This window comes from Dreissena polymorpha, chromosome 3, assembly GCF_020536995.1.
Source record: "Dreissena polymorpha isolate Duluth1 chromosome 3, UMN_Dpol_1.0, whole genome shotgun sequence".
Classification (NCBI taxonomy): domain Eukaryota; kingdom Metazoa; phylum Mollusca; class Bivalvia; order Myida; family Dreissenidae; genus Dreissena; species Dreissena polymorpha.
The window spans coordinates 16,289,677-16,305,587 of record NC_068357.1 but is presented as its reverse complement, the minus strand read 5'-3'; the positions used below and the strand labels follow the sequence as shown (position 1 = coordinate 16,305,587).

Genomic DNA, 15,911 nt, shown 5'->3' with positions numbered 1-15,911 from the left:
GAAGGTTAATATAACTTTCAACAATTGAAATAATTTGCAGACAAAAAAATACTTGCCATAAAGTTAATGGGTATTATTCTGAAATGGTAGGGTAACGAGCAATTAGTCATGTTCTCACATTATCCTTTAAAGTCGTCATACAAGGGATTGATTGGTTAAGGTTATAGCCGATACCCTAGTTTAACCCAACACCAAACAAATAACGAGAGCTCACGAGATCGTTGCAGACGGCTCTAGAAATCATACTGATAAAAAGATTAATTGCTCAAGATGAGCATTTTCTTAGTTTATCGTATTGATTTATACCCTACCAATTCATTTCTTTGTTCATATTCTATAAGAATGTTATGTGTTGTCCTCAACCTCTTTCAATTTGGGCCGTTCAGAATTAGTCGTTATTTTTTTTTTTTTAAGTTCAAAGATCACTTGCCGACTTTGTCTCGTGTAATAAAAAGGGGTCGTGAGACAATAGTTTGTTGATTCACAATACGTGTAAGTTTGTTTTGTATCATCAACAAACGACTTCAATATCCTATTGTTCTCAGACAAGTTGTCAATCACTCATCCGTACTTGTTACAATTTTCAGTAGACAAACCTTTATAACATCGATAATATACCAGATACAATTTAAATTTAAATCTGCTGGGTTTTTTTTCACACGGCTATTATTAATATCTCAAAAATTATATCAGGAGTCTAGATTAGCGGAAGTAGCCAGATATTTTAGTAGCAGTGGTTAGATTATTATTCCCCTTACCCTATCTTGTTGGTTCTTATGAGAAACGTATCATCTGGACGCTTCTAATGAAAAATTTACAATAGCTTTTGAACATAAATAGGAAAGTTAGCAGTGAAAATACCTCCATTATGTAGAGCTCTGGATATGGTAGATGGATTATCTGAAGAAACACATAATTAAATTAACTCTTTTTCATTTCGAGGCAGACAATATTTTAAAACATTGTCATAAAAGAAAAAAATGCTATTTATCCTTTTGTCTCAAGGTTTTTTAAAGGCTAATGATATATACCATATAAATGTAACGTGATGGGTTAATGTGATGTATAACCCGTTATATCTCGTTATTGTTTGGTGATGGGTTAATGTGATGAATAACCCGTAATATCTCGTTTGTGTTTGATGATGGGTTAATGTGATGAATAACCCGTAATATCTCGTTATTGTTTGTTGCTGGGTTAATGTGATGTATAACCCGTAATATCTCGTCATAGTTTGGTGAGGGTTTAATGAGATGAATAATCCGTAATATCTCGTTATTGTTTGGTGATGGGTTAATGTGATGAATAACCCGTAATATCTCGTTATTGTTTGTTGCTGGGTTAATGTGATGTATAACCCGTAATATCTCGTTATTGTTTGGTGATGGATTAATGTGATGTATAAACTGTAATATCTCGTTATTGTTTGGTGATGGATTAATGTGATGTATAACCCCTGGTAGCACATTGTCACATTAATATTGCAGTCAGTCAGATAAGACTGACAGCCTGCCATTTTGAATTCAATTATAATTAAAAAAAATGGCTGCCAGTCTTGCAAAGATTGATAATGTATAAAACAGCAGATCTAATCTACTATCTGCACATCAAGCTTTTCCTTAAAAGAAATCTCTTCTTACGCCTTTCTAGCAGCAGACACTTGAAAACATTTAGATAGAAAGAGAATTGTATCATAATTGCAAATTCTCCTTTCGTGTCAATGTTTTCAACCTCAATTTCATAACAGAACATATAACTGAACATGTGTGTGATTGTTGGCACTGGGATTGACAATCTACATTTAAGTCGACATTCGATTTTGAGATGGATTCAAATGTCGAGCTCGACAATCAACATTCAAGTCGAAATTCGACTTTCCAGATTTATTCGAATGTCGAGCTCGACGATCAACATTCAAGACGACATTCGATTTTTTAGAGTGATGCGAATGTCGAGCTCGACAATCTTCTCCCGGATCTGTCGGGTGCCGTCGCTCGGATTCATCGAGAGAATGCGACGCGGACCGTTCCGATGGTACCGGTGGAAAGATTCCTCGGACCTTACGCATTCCCATCGGAGTCGAACACTTTCCTCACGGGCCTTTCGGGTGCACATCGCTCGGATGCTTCGAAAGAATATGACTCGGGCCGTTCCGATGGTACCTGCGGAACGATTCCTCGGACCTTATGCATCCCCTTCGGAGTCGAACACTTTTCTTCCGTACCTATTGTTCAACTCGACATTCGACTTTTAGAGTGATTCGAATGTTGAGCTCGACAATCAACAATCAAGTCGACATTCGATTTTCTTGAGCGATCCGTTGTCGAGCTCAGCAATCAACATCCAAGTCGACATTCGATGTATAGAGTGATTCGAGTCGAGCTCGACAATAAACATTCAAGTCGAAATTCGACTTTGTAGAGTTATTCGAGTATCTAGCACGACAATAAACACTCACGTCGACATTTGATTTTCTAGATCAATTCGATTGTCGAGCTCAGCAATTAACATCCAAGTCGACATTCGATTTTTAGAGTGATTCGAATGTCGAGCTCTACAATCAACATTCAAGACGACATTCGATGCTTTAGATTGGAGTGATTGTCGAGCTCGATAATCTTCTTCCGGACCTGGCGGGTGCACATCGCTCGGATGCATCGACAGAATGCGACGCGGGCCGATCCGATGATACCGTAGGAACGATTCCTCGGACCTTGCGCTTTCCATTCTGAGTCGAACACTCTTCTCCCCGACCTATCTTAACAGCCCGCGTCGCATTCTCTCGATGCATTCAAGCGATGTGCACCCGATAGGTCCGGGAGCAAAATTGTCGAGCCCGACATTTAAATCACTCCAAAAAATCGAATGTCGACTCGATGTTGATTGTCGAGCTCGACATTCGAATCACTCTAGAAAATCAAATGTCGACTTGAGTGTTGATTGTCGAACTCGATACTCGAATAACTCTAGAAAGTCGAATTTCGACTTGAATGTTAATTGTCGATCTCGACATTCAATGCACTATAAAAATCGAATGTCGACTTGAATGTTGATCGCTGAGCTCGACATTCGAATCGCTATACAGAAATCAAATGTCGACTTGGATGTTGATCGCTGAGCTCGACAGTTGAATCACTCTAGAAAATCGAATGTCGACTTGAATGTTGATTGTCGATCCCAGTGAACACCTATTCGAATAGTTTTCGCTAAGTTTGTTCAGGTTCCTTCAAAGTCGTCTGCTGCAAATTTTGTAAAAGAGGGATTGGGTATTTTAAATTGGTGTCATGTCATCTGCTTCAAATTGTCATAGGTACCAATGAGTTAACTCTTTGGGCCCTGCTGATGCATATTTTATTCTTATAGCAGACGCATATGAAACATTGTTATATAATGAGCAATGTTAACCTTTTGTCATAAGCATTTCAAGATCGAATGATTCATAAAACAGCTAATCTTAACGCTATATGTAATTTCATCAAATTGATTCAAAGTCGTCTGCTGCAATTTATTATAAGTAATCAACGAGTAAACTCTTTACCAAACGACACATTTGGGATTGTCCCTAATTAGAAATGGTTGTAGACGACAGTTAAAATCTTAATAAAATACAAATAAATTGCTATGTTAGAATAAGAAACACTTGTGGGAAAATGAGAAATTTCTCATCTAGAGCGATTTCTCATTTACCCTTAATTATTTCTAGAGTCGTTTGCAACAAACCCGTAGAATCTCGTTATTTTTCGGTAATGCGTTTACACGTAACCATAGATACCTTCTAAAATCTGCAGTTGATCCTCCATTAACCCGAGTTCCTTCGAGAACACTTCGATGATCTCGTTTTCGATCGCTTTCAGGACATTGTTGGTTTTCTCCCAGTAATCGAGGACCTCGGTTGTTCTCGACGAGATTTTCACGCTCGCCTCATATGCCGACGTCTTCCACTTCCGGTGTACCTTCGGGCATTCATTAGGATCTTTCCAGTAACATATACTGTAAATACAACAACGTTGAATTCTTAAACCCTTTACCAAACAATAACGGGATTTTATGAGTTTGTTGTAGACAAATTTAGGAATCATTGCGATAAAAGAAGAAATTGCTCAAAAGGAGCAATTTCTCAATCTTCTTAAGCATTGTCTAAATATTCCATTACAATTTTATTTTCTTCTTCAACCTCCATGAAGTTGAGACATCTTTGAATTTGTGACATTCCAAAATGTGTCGTTTTGTAAAGAGTTAACTCTTTGGTTCCTGCAGACGTTTTTTCACGTCTTTACGCAGACGGCATTAACCATTATTTGGTCAAAAGCAGAAATTGCTATTAGCGAGCCATTGTCATACTGCTTCTAATGGCTCATAATGAATACAAGAGGGCCATGATTGCCTTGTATCACTCACCTACGTTATCATATGAATGTTTTATTTCTTTGAAATACGTTCTGATTGGATAACTGGAACGTACACACGGTTTTAACCTAGTGTCCTACTTTTTGACAAGAGGTTACCCATTTTAGAACTTGTTAAGATTTAATAAATATTTACATTCTAATCAAGTTTCATGATGATTGGGCTGAAAATATACACTTTAGAGCACTCATAAGGTTTTCATTAGATGGGACTTTTTGACCTTTTTGAAAAGAATGGCCCATTTTCGAACTTGTCCAAGATGTCATTAAGACTAACATTCTAACCAAGCTTCAAAATGATATAGCTGAAAATGTAGCCTCTGGATTGCACACACATTTTTTATAAGACTTGACCCAGTGACCGAGTTTTGACCCGATAAGACCCATATTCAGAGATTTCATCAAGCACAAGGTTCATTCGGAACACCTCGTCGAATTTTGCAAATCGTGCTCGGATGCATGTAGTAGGCTACCAAATTGGACGACCCCATTTTGATGATTATCTGATCAAATCAACATTGAGCGAGTTCAGCTGACTTACTAGGGTAAACTCGATCAACTAGAGTTACAGCAGATCGTAAAGAGTTTCAACCCTTTTGACGTCACATGACCTTTGACCTCACTAGAGTTCGACCCACATGCGAGGCAGGGTTGATGTAGTAGGTAAGCGTTCCAAAATTGCGACAGGAGGAAGTCAACTGTCAGTTGTATGCGAAGAATGTGTAGAATTTTTCGTTTTTTCGCGTTATAGAGTATAGTTAATATTGTTTAAATAGATAATATGCAAGAGAAAGTAGTAAGATTAGTTATGGTTATCAATTTAATGTTCCGTTTGAATGATTTTTGGCCGAATTATGGCTCTTTAATGGTTGTTTTGGGGTAAATTGTGTTCGGACTAGTTTTCCTACACTATAATAAAAATAAAATGAAAATGTATAGGTATGATCATCATCAAGGGTAGTCTGGGAGTAGTTGGGAGTATTTTTGACTGTTCTTTAACTTCTCTTAACCAATGTATATCTTCCGAATCACTCTCCAACATTTTAAACATAATTACAGCGAAATAATTCCACATGTCCGCCATGTTTGCTAACACTTTGTTTAACTCTTTTCGTTTTGCTGAACAGCTCCGAGAGTTGATTTATTTTTAGATCCTTACGTCACTTTAGTTTACCCTTTTAAGTCAGCTGAACTCGCTCTACGGCGTCTCCCGTGTGAAACAATCGGGAGGCTCGGCAATGATCCGCCGAAAACCAGTATGACGTAAGCAACCGAACTGCTACTTTGAACTACTTCTTGGCCTATCCTTTGTTCCGGCGAATATTTGAGGCATAGGTGGCCGTATCATAGAGGAACCCCCCCCCCCCAAAAAAAAAAAAAAAATATTACTATACTTAAATACTATACAAGGTAAATAGCCTGCTCTATCCCTATGTAAGAAACTTTGTGGAACACTAACTCTCGCCGGTTTTGCCATATAGACAGATATAAACAGAGTCTTAACATAAGATCGCTTAGCACACGGCTCGTTAATAGAAATAGGTATTAGAACTTACCGTTTGCAATATTTAAATAAATTTGAAAGAGTCTTAAGACGCGATTTTATCCGATCTTTGGCGGATACTTTGATTTTATAAAATATTGTTTTCCTCTACACACGCGATCTGATTGGACGGAGTACCTTCTCCGTCCAATCAGATCGCGTGTGTAGAGGAAAACAATATTTTATAAAATCAAAGTATCCGCCAAAGATCGGATAAAATCGCGTCTTAATACTCTTTCAAATTTATTTAAATATTGCAAACGGTAAGTTCTCATACCTCTTTCTATTATTGAGCCGTGTGTTAAGCGATTTTATGTTCAGACTCTGTTTATATCTGTTTCTATGGCAAAATCGGAAAGAGTTAGTGTTCCACAAAGTTTCTTACATAGGGATAGAGCAGGCTATTTACCATGTATAGTATTTAATATAGTGATTTTTTTTTTTTTTTTTTTTTTTTTTTTTTTTTTGGGGGGGGGGGTCCTCTATGATACGGCCACCTGTGATTTGAGGCTAAAACAGCCCATGTCCATTGACCAGGTACACCCGAGGAATGATTGGCTCTGCCGGAATTAGTCGAGGATTCCCAAGGTTATTACTTATTTTCATAATGATTGGACTGAAAAGTTGGCATGTAGAGTTTACACAAGATTTTCACGTGACAACCTTTTGAAGTCGTCCGTAATCATTGTAACCAATGTTCATGATAATTGCGCAAAACAATGTGACCTCTTGAGTGTTCAAAATGTTTTCCAAATATTTAACCTAGTTACCTAGTTTTTGACCCCATGTGACCCACTTTCAAACTCGTCTGAGTCATTTTAACCAAGTTTCATGAACATTGGGTAAGAAAATGTGACCTCTAGAGTGTTCACAATTTGACCTAGTGACCTAATTTTTTAACCCACATGATCCATTTTTGAACTCGTCCGAGATTTTATCAAGACAATCATTCTGACCAAGCTTCATGAAGATTTGACACAAGTTGTGACATCTAAAGGCCGGACATTTAGGTTCTTCAAATGCTTACCCGGAGCTTAAAATAGCAGAACCTTAAGCCTTTACCAGATGAAAGATTTTGGACTGTCGTGAATTCAAAGAGGTTGCAGACGACAATAAAAGCTGTAGAAATTGCTTTCTGCAGGAGATAAATCATAAGGAGTAATTCCTTTCAATTCCTTAATTTGAGTACTTTATCATTTCCCCATGATAATTTCCAATGTTGTCACAGAAAACATTCTTATAGCTCTTGTGTTGAAATCAACTTCTGAAATTAAATGTATAGTCTCTGTGGTTGAGTGAACTATGGTTGAGTAAACTAAATGGACTTCTGAAAGTAAATGTATGGTCTCTATGATGGAGTGAACTATATCGACTTCTGAAGGTAAATGTATAATCTCTGTGGTTGAGTGAACTATATTGACTTCTGAAAGTAAATTTATGGTCTCTATGATTGAGTGAACTATATCGACTTCTGATAGTTAATGTATGGTCTCTGTGATTGAGTTAACTATGCGCTTTATGAAATGTTTGTTTACAAAAAAAGTGAAGTGTATTTTATAACGAGTTATACAGGATTAAAACCATTCCCAGACTTTCAAACCAACGTGAAAATTAAAAAAGCAAAAGTGCTGTAGTCTCTATGCAAGAGTGTGCGTTCTAAGTACATGTAATTGAAATTGAAAACGTGGAGACAAAAGGATGAATTGCTCGGTAAAGAGCAAGTTTTTCAATATCTCAATGTTTTAAAATAGTGTTCCCAAAAAGCAGAAATCGAGAGTAATTTATATAAGGATCAAGCTTCCGTTACAATCCATGTAAAATAAATAAGTTAAAAATATCGTCTGCTCCAAGGGTTTCAGAACATATTTGTATCAGGGAAAAGGTTAACCATTTACATAACAGTAACGAGTTTGTATCAGGGAAATGTTAACCATTTACATAACAGTAACGAGTTTGTATCAGGGAAAAGATTAACCATTTACATAACAGTAACGAGTTTGTATCAGGGAAAGGGTTAACCATTTACATAACAGTAACGAGTTTGTATCAGGGAAATGTTAACCATTTACATAACAGTAACGAGTTTGTATCAGGGAAAAGGTTAACCATTTACATAACAGTAACGAGTTTGTATCAGGGAAATGTTAACCATTTACATAACAGTAACGAGTTTGTATAAGGGAAATGTTAACCATTTACATAACAGTAACGAGTTTGTATCAGGGAAAATGTTAACCATTTACATAACAGTAACGAGTTTGTATCAGGGAAAAGGTTAACCATTTACATAACAGTAACGAGTTTGTATCAGGGAAAAGATTAACCATTTACATAACAGTAACGAGTTTGTATCAGGGAAAAGATTAACCATTTACATAACAGTAACGAGTTTGTATCAGGGAAATGTTAACCATTTACATAACAGTAACGAGTTTGTATCAGGGAAAAGATTAACCATTTACATAACAGTAACGAGTTTGTATCAGGGAAATGTTAACCATTTACATAACAGTAACGAGTTTGTATCAGGGAAATGTTAACCATTTACATAACAGTAACGAGTTTGTATCAGGGAAAAGGTTAACCATTTACATAACAGTAACGAGTTTGTATCAGGGAAAAGGTTAACCATTCACATAACAGTAACGAGTTTGTATCAGGGAAATGTTAACCATTTACATAACAGTAACGAGTTTGTATCAGGGAAAAGGTTAACCATTTACATAACAGTAACGAGTTTGTATTAGGGAAAAGGTTAACCATTTACATAACAGTAACGAGTTTGTATCAGGGAAAAGATTAACCATTTACATAACAGTAACGAGTTTGTATCAGGGAAAAGACATTTACATAACAGTAACGAGTTTGTATCAGAGAAATGTTAACCATTTACATAACAGTAACGAGTTTGTATCAGGGAAAAGATTAACCATTTACATAACAGTAACCAGTTTGTATCAGGGAAATGTTAACCATTTACATAACAGTAACGAGTTTGTATCAGGGAAATGTTAACCATTTACATAACAGTAACGAGTTTGTATCAGGGAAAAGGTTAACCATTTACATAACAGTAACGAGTTTGTATCAGGGAAATGTTAACCATTTACATAACAGTAACGAGTTTGTATCAGGGAAAGGGTTAACCATTTACATAACAGTAACGAGTTTGTATCAGGGAAATGTTAACCATTTACATAACAGTAACGAGTTTGTATAAGGGAAAGGGTTAACCATTTACATAACAGAAACGATATTTTACGGTTTTGTTGCAGTCTAATCTAGAAGTAATTGTCCGAATAGGAGAAATTGCTCAATATGAGCAATTTCTCCTAAATCCACAATGATTTATACCCTATCAAATCAATGTCATCATAATCTACTCTGTTTATTGTCATTTGCAACCTTTTTCAATGTGGGAGAGTCCAAAAGTTGTCGTATGGTAAAGAGTTAATGCATACCTGTATGGTAAAGAGTTAATGCATACCTGTATGGTAAAGAGTTAATGCATAACTGTATGGTAAAGAATTAATGCATACCTGTATGGTCAAGAGTTAATGCATACCTGTATGGTAAAGAATTAATGCATACCTGTATGGTCAAGAGTTAATGCATACCTGTATGGTAAAGAGTTAATGCATACCTGTCAAGAAATGCTTTTGATTTCATATAAGCCTTTACTTTCTCTGTGATTTTATAAATATCATATTCCACTTTCTCTCGCAATTTTTTAGTGCACTCATCAGAATTTTTCTGAAATAACAAAAACATAATATGTTAGTCAGTAGCCTAGAAACGAGAAGGGGAAGGCAACTGGATCTTTTGAGTAAATAGCTCGGTTATACTTCTTTTCAGGGGTTGGTTCAGGCGAAATAACAGGGGATTTTTCTTAATAAATCTATTATACTTCACTAAATGCTATGTTGGATAAGCCTAATGAGTACCTACGACAAAGGGTTTTATCAATATTAAGAAAGTTAATGCTTGAGTTATCCTCACTTGTTCCTTTTACAACTTTCAGCAACCGCCTTTAAATTATTTCTATTTAATTGCAGATAGCAAATTATATCTGCTGTTTTATACATTATAAGCCCCTGAAAACAGAGTGACACAAATAAGAATAGCTCATTATGAGCAATTTCTCATTTTGTCACATGGTTTTCAAATGCCGTCTACTACAACACGCAAAATATGCGTCTTCGGGTACCAGAAAGTTACTTGTAAATCAACAAGTTGTTTGTGCACTAAAGAGTTATTTGTGCACTAAATAGTTATTTATGCACCAAAGAGTTATTTGTGCATTAAAGAGTTATTTGTGCACTAATAAGTTACTTATGCACCAAAGTGTTACTAGTGCATACTTCATTTAGTTTCCGTTCTTTCCTCTTTCTTGTTTAAAAGAATCAGCAGAATGCTTTGAAACATTCACACCAAAAGAAGCTAAACCATCATGTAAAGCTGTTTTGTTATATGAAATTGATATAAAAAGCCCTGAGTAAAATTTATGTGTCTCATTATTTTCCACTTTCACAAAAATTACAACACTGTAGGTTCTTTGAATTTCGTATTATCTTTTGCAGATTTTGTAAAACACGGAAAGAGTTAACCAGTTTCCAAACGACAACGAGATTTTACTGCGGACGACTCTATAAATATTTGCGGGAAAAGGAGAAATTCCTCAAATGAGCAATACCCTACCAGAGCCATTTCTTCATTTCGCATTACAACTGTAATTGTCGTCTGCAACCTCTTTCAATTTCGGGCGTTCCAAAAAGTGTCGTTTGGTAAAGTGTTAAACCTACCCTCAAAAGCTGAACTCTTTCTTTCAAGCTGCTCCTCTGCTGCTCAAGTTGTCCGTGATCTTGGGCCGAGTTATTGCAGAACACTCTCAACAGGTATTCACATCTTTGCAAAAATGAGGAGAGCCACCTAAAAACGAGAACGAACAAAAACGAGATTTTACCAGTTTATTGCAGACTACTCTAGAAATAGTTGTGGGAAATTTATCCTTTTCCCACAATAATTTCTACCATACAAAATAAATGTCTTCACATTCTTCGACAATTGTAATTGTCGTCGCAACCTCTTTCAATTTAAGACAGTCCAAGATGTGTCGCTTGGTAAAGTGATAATCAGAATTTTGGTAATTACTTTATACATTGTACAAGTAAAAAGTCGGAGATAGTTTCAGATAGATTTGAATCCAAGTGCGATACCTAAGCTCTTTTTAATAGACGCCTTAGTTCTTTATTTCTCCTCTGTGTATAGCACCAATACACAGGTTACCTTCAAGGTTCTTACCAGTGCACCTTTAGTTTGGTGGGAAACACTGAAAAGTGACTCTGATTCGATTCACGGACCTTAGGTTTGATAGTCCAGCACATGAGCCAAAAACACCGCACCATATAGATGTATGTCTGTGATAGAGTACCTAATATACGCACTTACAAGACTCATATTTTCACTGCAAATAAACTGCATAATAATTCTATAAATGGTTAAAAACCTTGTGCCAAAACATAACATTGCTTAACTGAGCAATCACTTCTTTGGTCATAATGATTTCATCTGCTTATATGGTCTGTGTGAAGAAAAACAATTCAAGAAAAGCAGCGATTGAATGTTAGTATTTGTGGTAATAAAAGCTTATTTTCCAGAGGTTATACAACTGTTTTCATGCTCATTTGAGTTAAGCATGAAATATATTGAAATGGCAACACTCAATGATATCTTCATGTTTAACTCATCAGCTATTGTAACTCATCCTGTTTATTTGCCCACAATTATTGGCATTTTAGCAATTATGAGCAGAATTCATTTCATATTTTTGTTGAATTGAGTATGAAAAATGTTTGATAGCCTCGGAACCAGTACTCTAGCCACTTATGTGTTAGGGAAACAGTAAGATTAAAGACAATAGCAAATGTTTAATAGCCTCGGACCCAATACTCTAGCCACTTATGCTTTTGTCTTCAATCTAACTGTCGAAACAATTGTAATTAGATAAGTAAGCTTACCAGTAATTGGAAGACAGTCCTTGACGAAGGCAAACAGGAACTAACTCTTCTATCTTTGATAATAGCTCAGTGTGTTCTTGTATTCTCGCGTTGTGGGTCATACTAATAGCCATGGCCTGGTAAAGGTAAAACACGTGTTTATTTGTTTTTTGATTGTCTGTATAGGGTTTGTACATCGCATCTATATTATTTCTGTTATATTGGCATAGCTCTAGATAAGAGGCGTTTTTCCACAGTAAACTTTCTTACTCTTCTAATGAGGGCTAACAACATATGATTACAAAAATAAATAAGGGAAATATTGACATGTAAATACCCTTTCACGCCCCCTTAGCTAGACCCCTATATTGCCATGCCCAGCTCATGGGTGATGAAGACAGAGCCTGAACTACCCGTCAGGACTAGACCAGGTATCTGGGTAGAACCACTGAACTACCCGTCAGGACTAGATCAGGTATTTGGGTAGAACCACTGAACTACCCGTCAGGACTAGATCAGGTATCTGGGTAGAACCACTGAACTACCCGTCAGGACTAGATCAGGTATCTGGGTAGAACCACTGAACTACCCGTCAGGACTAGATCAGGTATCTGGGTAGAACCACTGAACAACCCGTCAGGACTAGATCAGGTATCTAGGTAGAACCACTGAACTACCCGTCAGGACTAGATCAGGTATCTGGGTAGAACCAATGAACTACCCGTCAGGACTAGATCAGGTATCTGGGTAGAACCACTGAACTACCCGTCAGGACTAGATCACGTACCTGGGTAGAACCACTGAACTACCCGTCAGGACTAGATCAGGTATCTGGGTAGAACCACTGAACTACCCGTCAGGACTAGATCAGGTATCTGGGTAGAACCACTGAACTACCCGTCAGGACTAGATCACGTATCTGGGAAGAACCACTGAACTACCCGTCAGGACTAGATCACGTACCTGGGAAGAACCACTGAACTACCCGTCAGGACTAGATCACGTACCTGGGTAGAACCACTGAACTACCCGTCAGGACTAGATCACGTATCTGGGTAGAACCATCGAGCTTCCGCAAGTCAGTCGGGAGTGTTCCGAGAGGGTTTTGTAGAACAAAAACATATTATGTCAATAAATTCTTGTAATACGCTTCTTTTCTCGAAAAATTTTCTTCCAACGGACCATTTTAGCAGCTGATGAGCATTTTCTTCTTTTGTCACACTGATTTCATTTTTAAAATGATACATTATGCAGTATATATTACTAATAAAAGTAAAAGGTTCTATAAGCGATTATCTATACGATACATTAATCATCTCGATGTTTGAAGTTGAACGGTTACGATTTAAAAGCAGCTTGATAAAAAGAACCAAATTTCCGTTCAATTATAAAAATGAAGGGCAATCCTCAGATGAACAATTTCTCTTGTCATAGGATTTTAAACGGTGAAAGAGAAATTATGTAGTTAATCAGCACTTTAGTTGAGGGTATCAGGGCCGTAGCTTGGTTGAAATAAATGTGTTTGCGACCTAAGTTCAGCCTTAACAAATCTACACATTTTGGACTCTTCCAAATTCAAAGAGTTTGAATACGACAGTTTAGTTTGCTACATATTTTGAAGATAGAAGTAGATAAAATGGACATTATTGAGATAAAAGGAGAAATAACTAAAGATAAGCAATTTCTCCTTTTATCACAATGATTTATAGAATCGTCTGCAACAAACTGGTATAATCTCGTTATTGTTTGGTAATGAGTTAATGGGTTAGTATGGAATTCCTCCCGCAGACATTTTCTTAACTTTACAGTGTCGTAATTGCGATTCGGCGTGAATTTGGTATATATCAAACCATTGAATGTGGGAAATGTCTAGACCCCTGTCTGTGAATATATGGCGCTAACAGACTTCTAGCCGAGATTACTTTGCCAGACTCTCACTTAACGGTTTAATTTCTACTTCCTGCGTTTGCAGGTCATGGTAGGGTGTCCGTGGACGAAGCATATTGCACTAGCCTCGTACTGGAATGCGATCATCATGGATGAGTGAACTTAAGCTATGGTATTATGGAACAAGAGGGCCATCATGGCCCCTTATCGCTCCACTGTCAAAGGCTATCAGGTGTTTAGAGGAGATGGATTACAAACTGGTAAGAGCCGTCCTCATAGTGGTAACCTTGTGTATGTTAAAGAACTTTAAAAAGTTTTGCGCCGGTTTACTATTTGTACAAAATGGTCCTAGAAATTCTGATGAGAGAACTACAAACAGTTATACCTCCTTTGTTCTGATCACCGATTTTTTTTTTTTGAAGTTACACAATATGCCGTATAACAGAAATAATTCCCGCACACAGCGGCCATGGTTTTTTTTTTGGTTAAAATGTCATACAAGAATCTGAAAGAAATCTACCCAAATATAATTCCTACCAAATATCAAAGAAATCCAATTAGTAATTTTTGAGAAGAAGATTTTTAAAGATACACTTTATGCCATATAACGAGAATAAGCCCAGTCCACAGCGGCAATGTTTTTTGTCCGATATAACTTTGCTCAAAGAATTTGTTAGTGGTCTACCAAAATATAATTCCTGCAAAATATCAATGAAATCGGAGGAGCGATTTTTTAGAAGAAGATTTTAAAAAGTTACTCTGTATGCCATGTAACGGAAATAAGCCCCTCCCACAGCGGCCGAGATTTTTAGTGCTTTCAAAACTTCTTCAATGAATCTGAAAGAGGGCTACCCAAATGTAATTCCTGCCAAATATCGGTAACATCCGGTAAGCGGTTTTTGAGAAGAATAATTTAAAGTTTTTCTTTAAAAAAAAAGTAGTTGTGCAACAGACGCACGGACAACGGACACAGGGCCATGACATAAGCTAAAAAATATTGAAAACGGCGTAAAACGCCAAACAATCAAACAAACTTAGAGCCATTATTCATAGTATAGTATAGTAACTGACTCACTAACCTTAGTAACAGACATGTAGTGGATCTGACTCGGTTGAATGCCAGGGTAGAGTTTCTGGAGTTTTGCGAAAATGTCCGCTTTTACGTCTTCTTTGTCCGCATTTGGTACAAACTCCCACTTGTTACCGATAAAAAGAGAGGCCTTGGGATCGAAATCTTTCGCATTGTTCACCACAGTCTTTAGAAGATGCCCAAGCTGAATATTTAAACTAAAACTCTTTAATTTAAACATCTTTATTTTACATCGATTGTAAGGGAAACTTGAAGCTTATAGAATTCAAGCACGATGTTAGCTTCCTGGTAATAACACCAGTACTAGCGCCGATTTGTGGGTTAGTTCCTGGTAATTACACCAGTACTAGCGCCGATTTTTGGGTTAGTTCCTGGTAATTACACCAGTACTAGCGCCGATCTGTGGGTTAGTTCCTGGTAATTACACCAGTACTAGCGCCGATTTTTGGGTTAGTTCCTGGTAATTACACCAGTACTAGCGCCGATCTGTGGGTTAGTTCCTGGTAATTACACCAGTACTAGCGCCGATTTGTGGGTCAGTTCCGATATTTTCACTCCGCTGCTAATGGGACTTGAACTCGGGAGCATCGGTTCAAGAGGCCGGCGCTCTACCACGGTTTTCTCTTTGACCCCTGCAGAAGGAACTTTTGCTTTTTGCATTTAAAAACACTGTGACAAAAGGAGAAATTTCCCCTTACGTCAGATTGTTTTTAAGGACTACTGAAAAGTGAAACAGCAGATGAAAATGCAATCCTTATTTCAATAATTTAACTCAAAGTCGACAGCTGAAAATGTTCGTCAGGTACGCATTGGTTGAACTGTATACTCATAAAGCCATACAGTGGTTTTATATCGCGCCAAAAGTACTAGTATTTTACTAGTTTTGCAATGCCCAGCTCATTATAATTAAAGCCTTCCCTGATTTATATTTGGAGGTACTGTACAGACTCACTTTAATGACGCTATTTATCTTGGATTATTTTTCCTAA

The 15,911-nt window shown here is 37.0% G+C and overlaps 1 protein-coding gene across 1 annotated transcript in view; it reads right to left on the bottom strand.

Moving 5' to 3' along the window:
* Window positions 1-3,752: 3,752 nt before the first annotated feature.
* The window catches only part of LOC127872058 (uncharacterized), a 59,597-nt gene continuing 47,438 nt past the window's right edge, over window positions 3,753-15,911 (bottom strand). The window contains exons 4-8 of the mRNA XM_052415393.1: window positions 14,912-15,088; window positions 12,733-12,776; window positions 10,752-10,878; window positions 9,593-9,702; window positions 3,753-3,990 (exon numbers count right to left, since the gene is read on the bottom strand). Of these exons, the coding sequence (XP_052271353.1) occupies window positions 3,753-3,990; window positions 9,593-9,702; window positions 10,752-10,878; window positions 12,733-12,776; window positions 14,912-15,088 (696 nt within the window). The remainder of the gene's footprint in view (window positions 3,991-9,592; window positions 9,703-10,751; window positions 10,879-12,732; window positions 12,777-14,911; window positions 15,089-15,911) is intronic.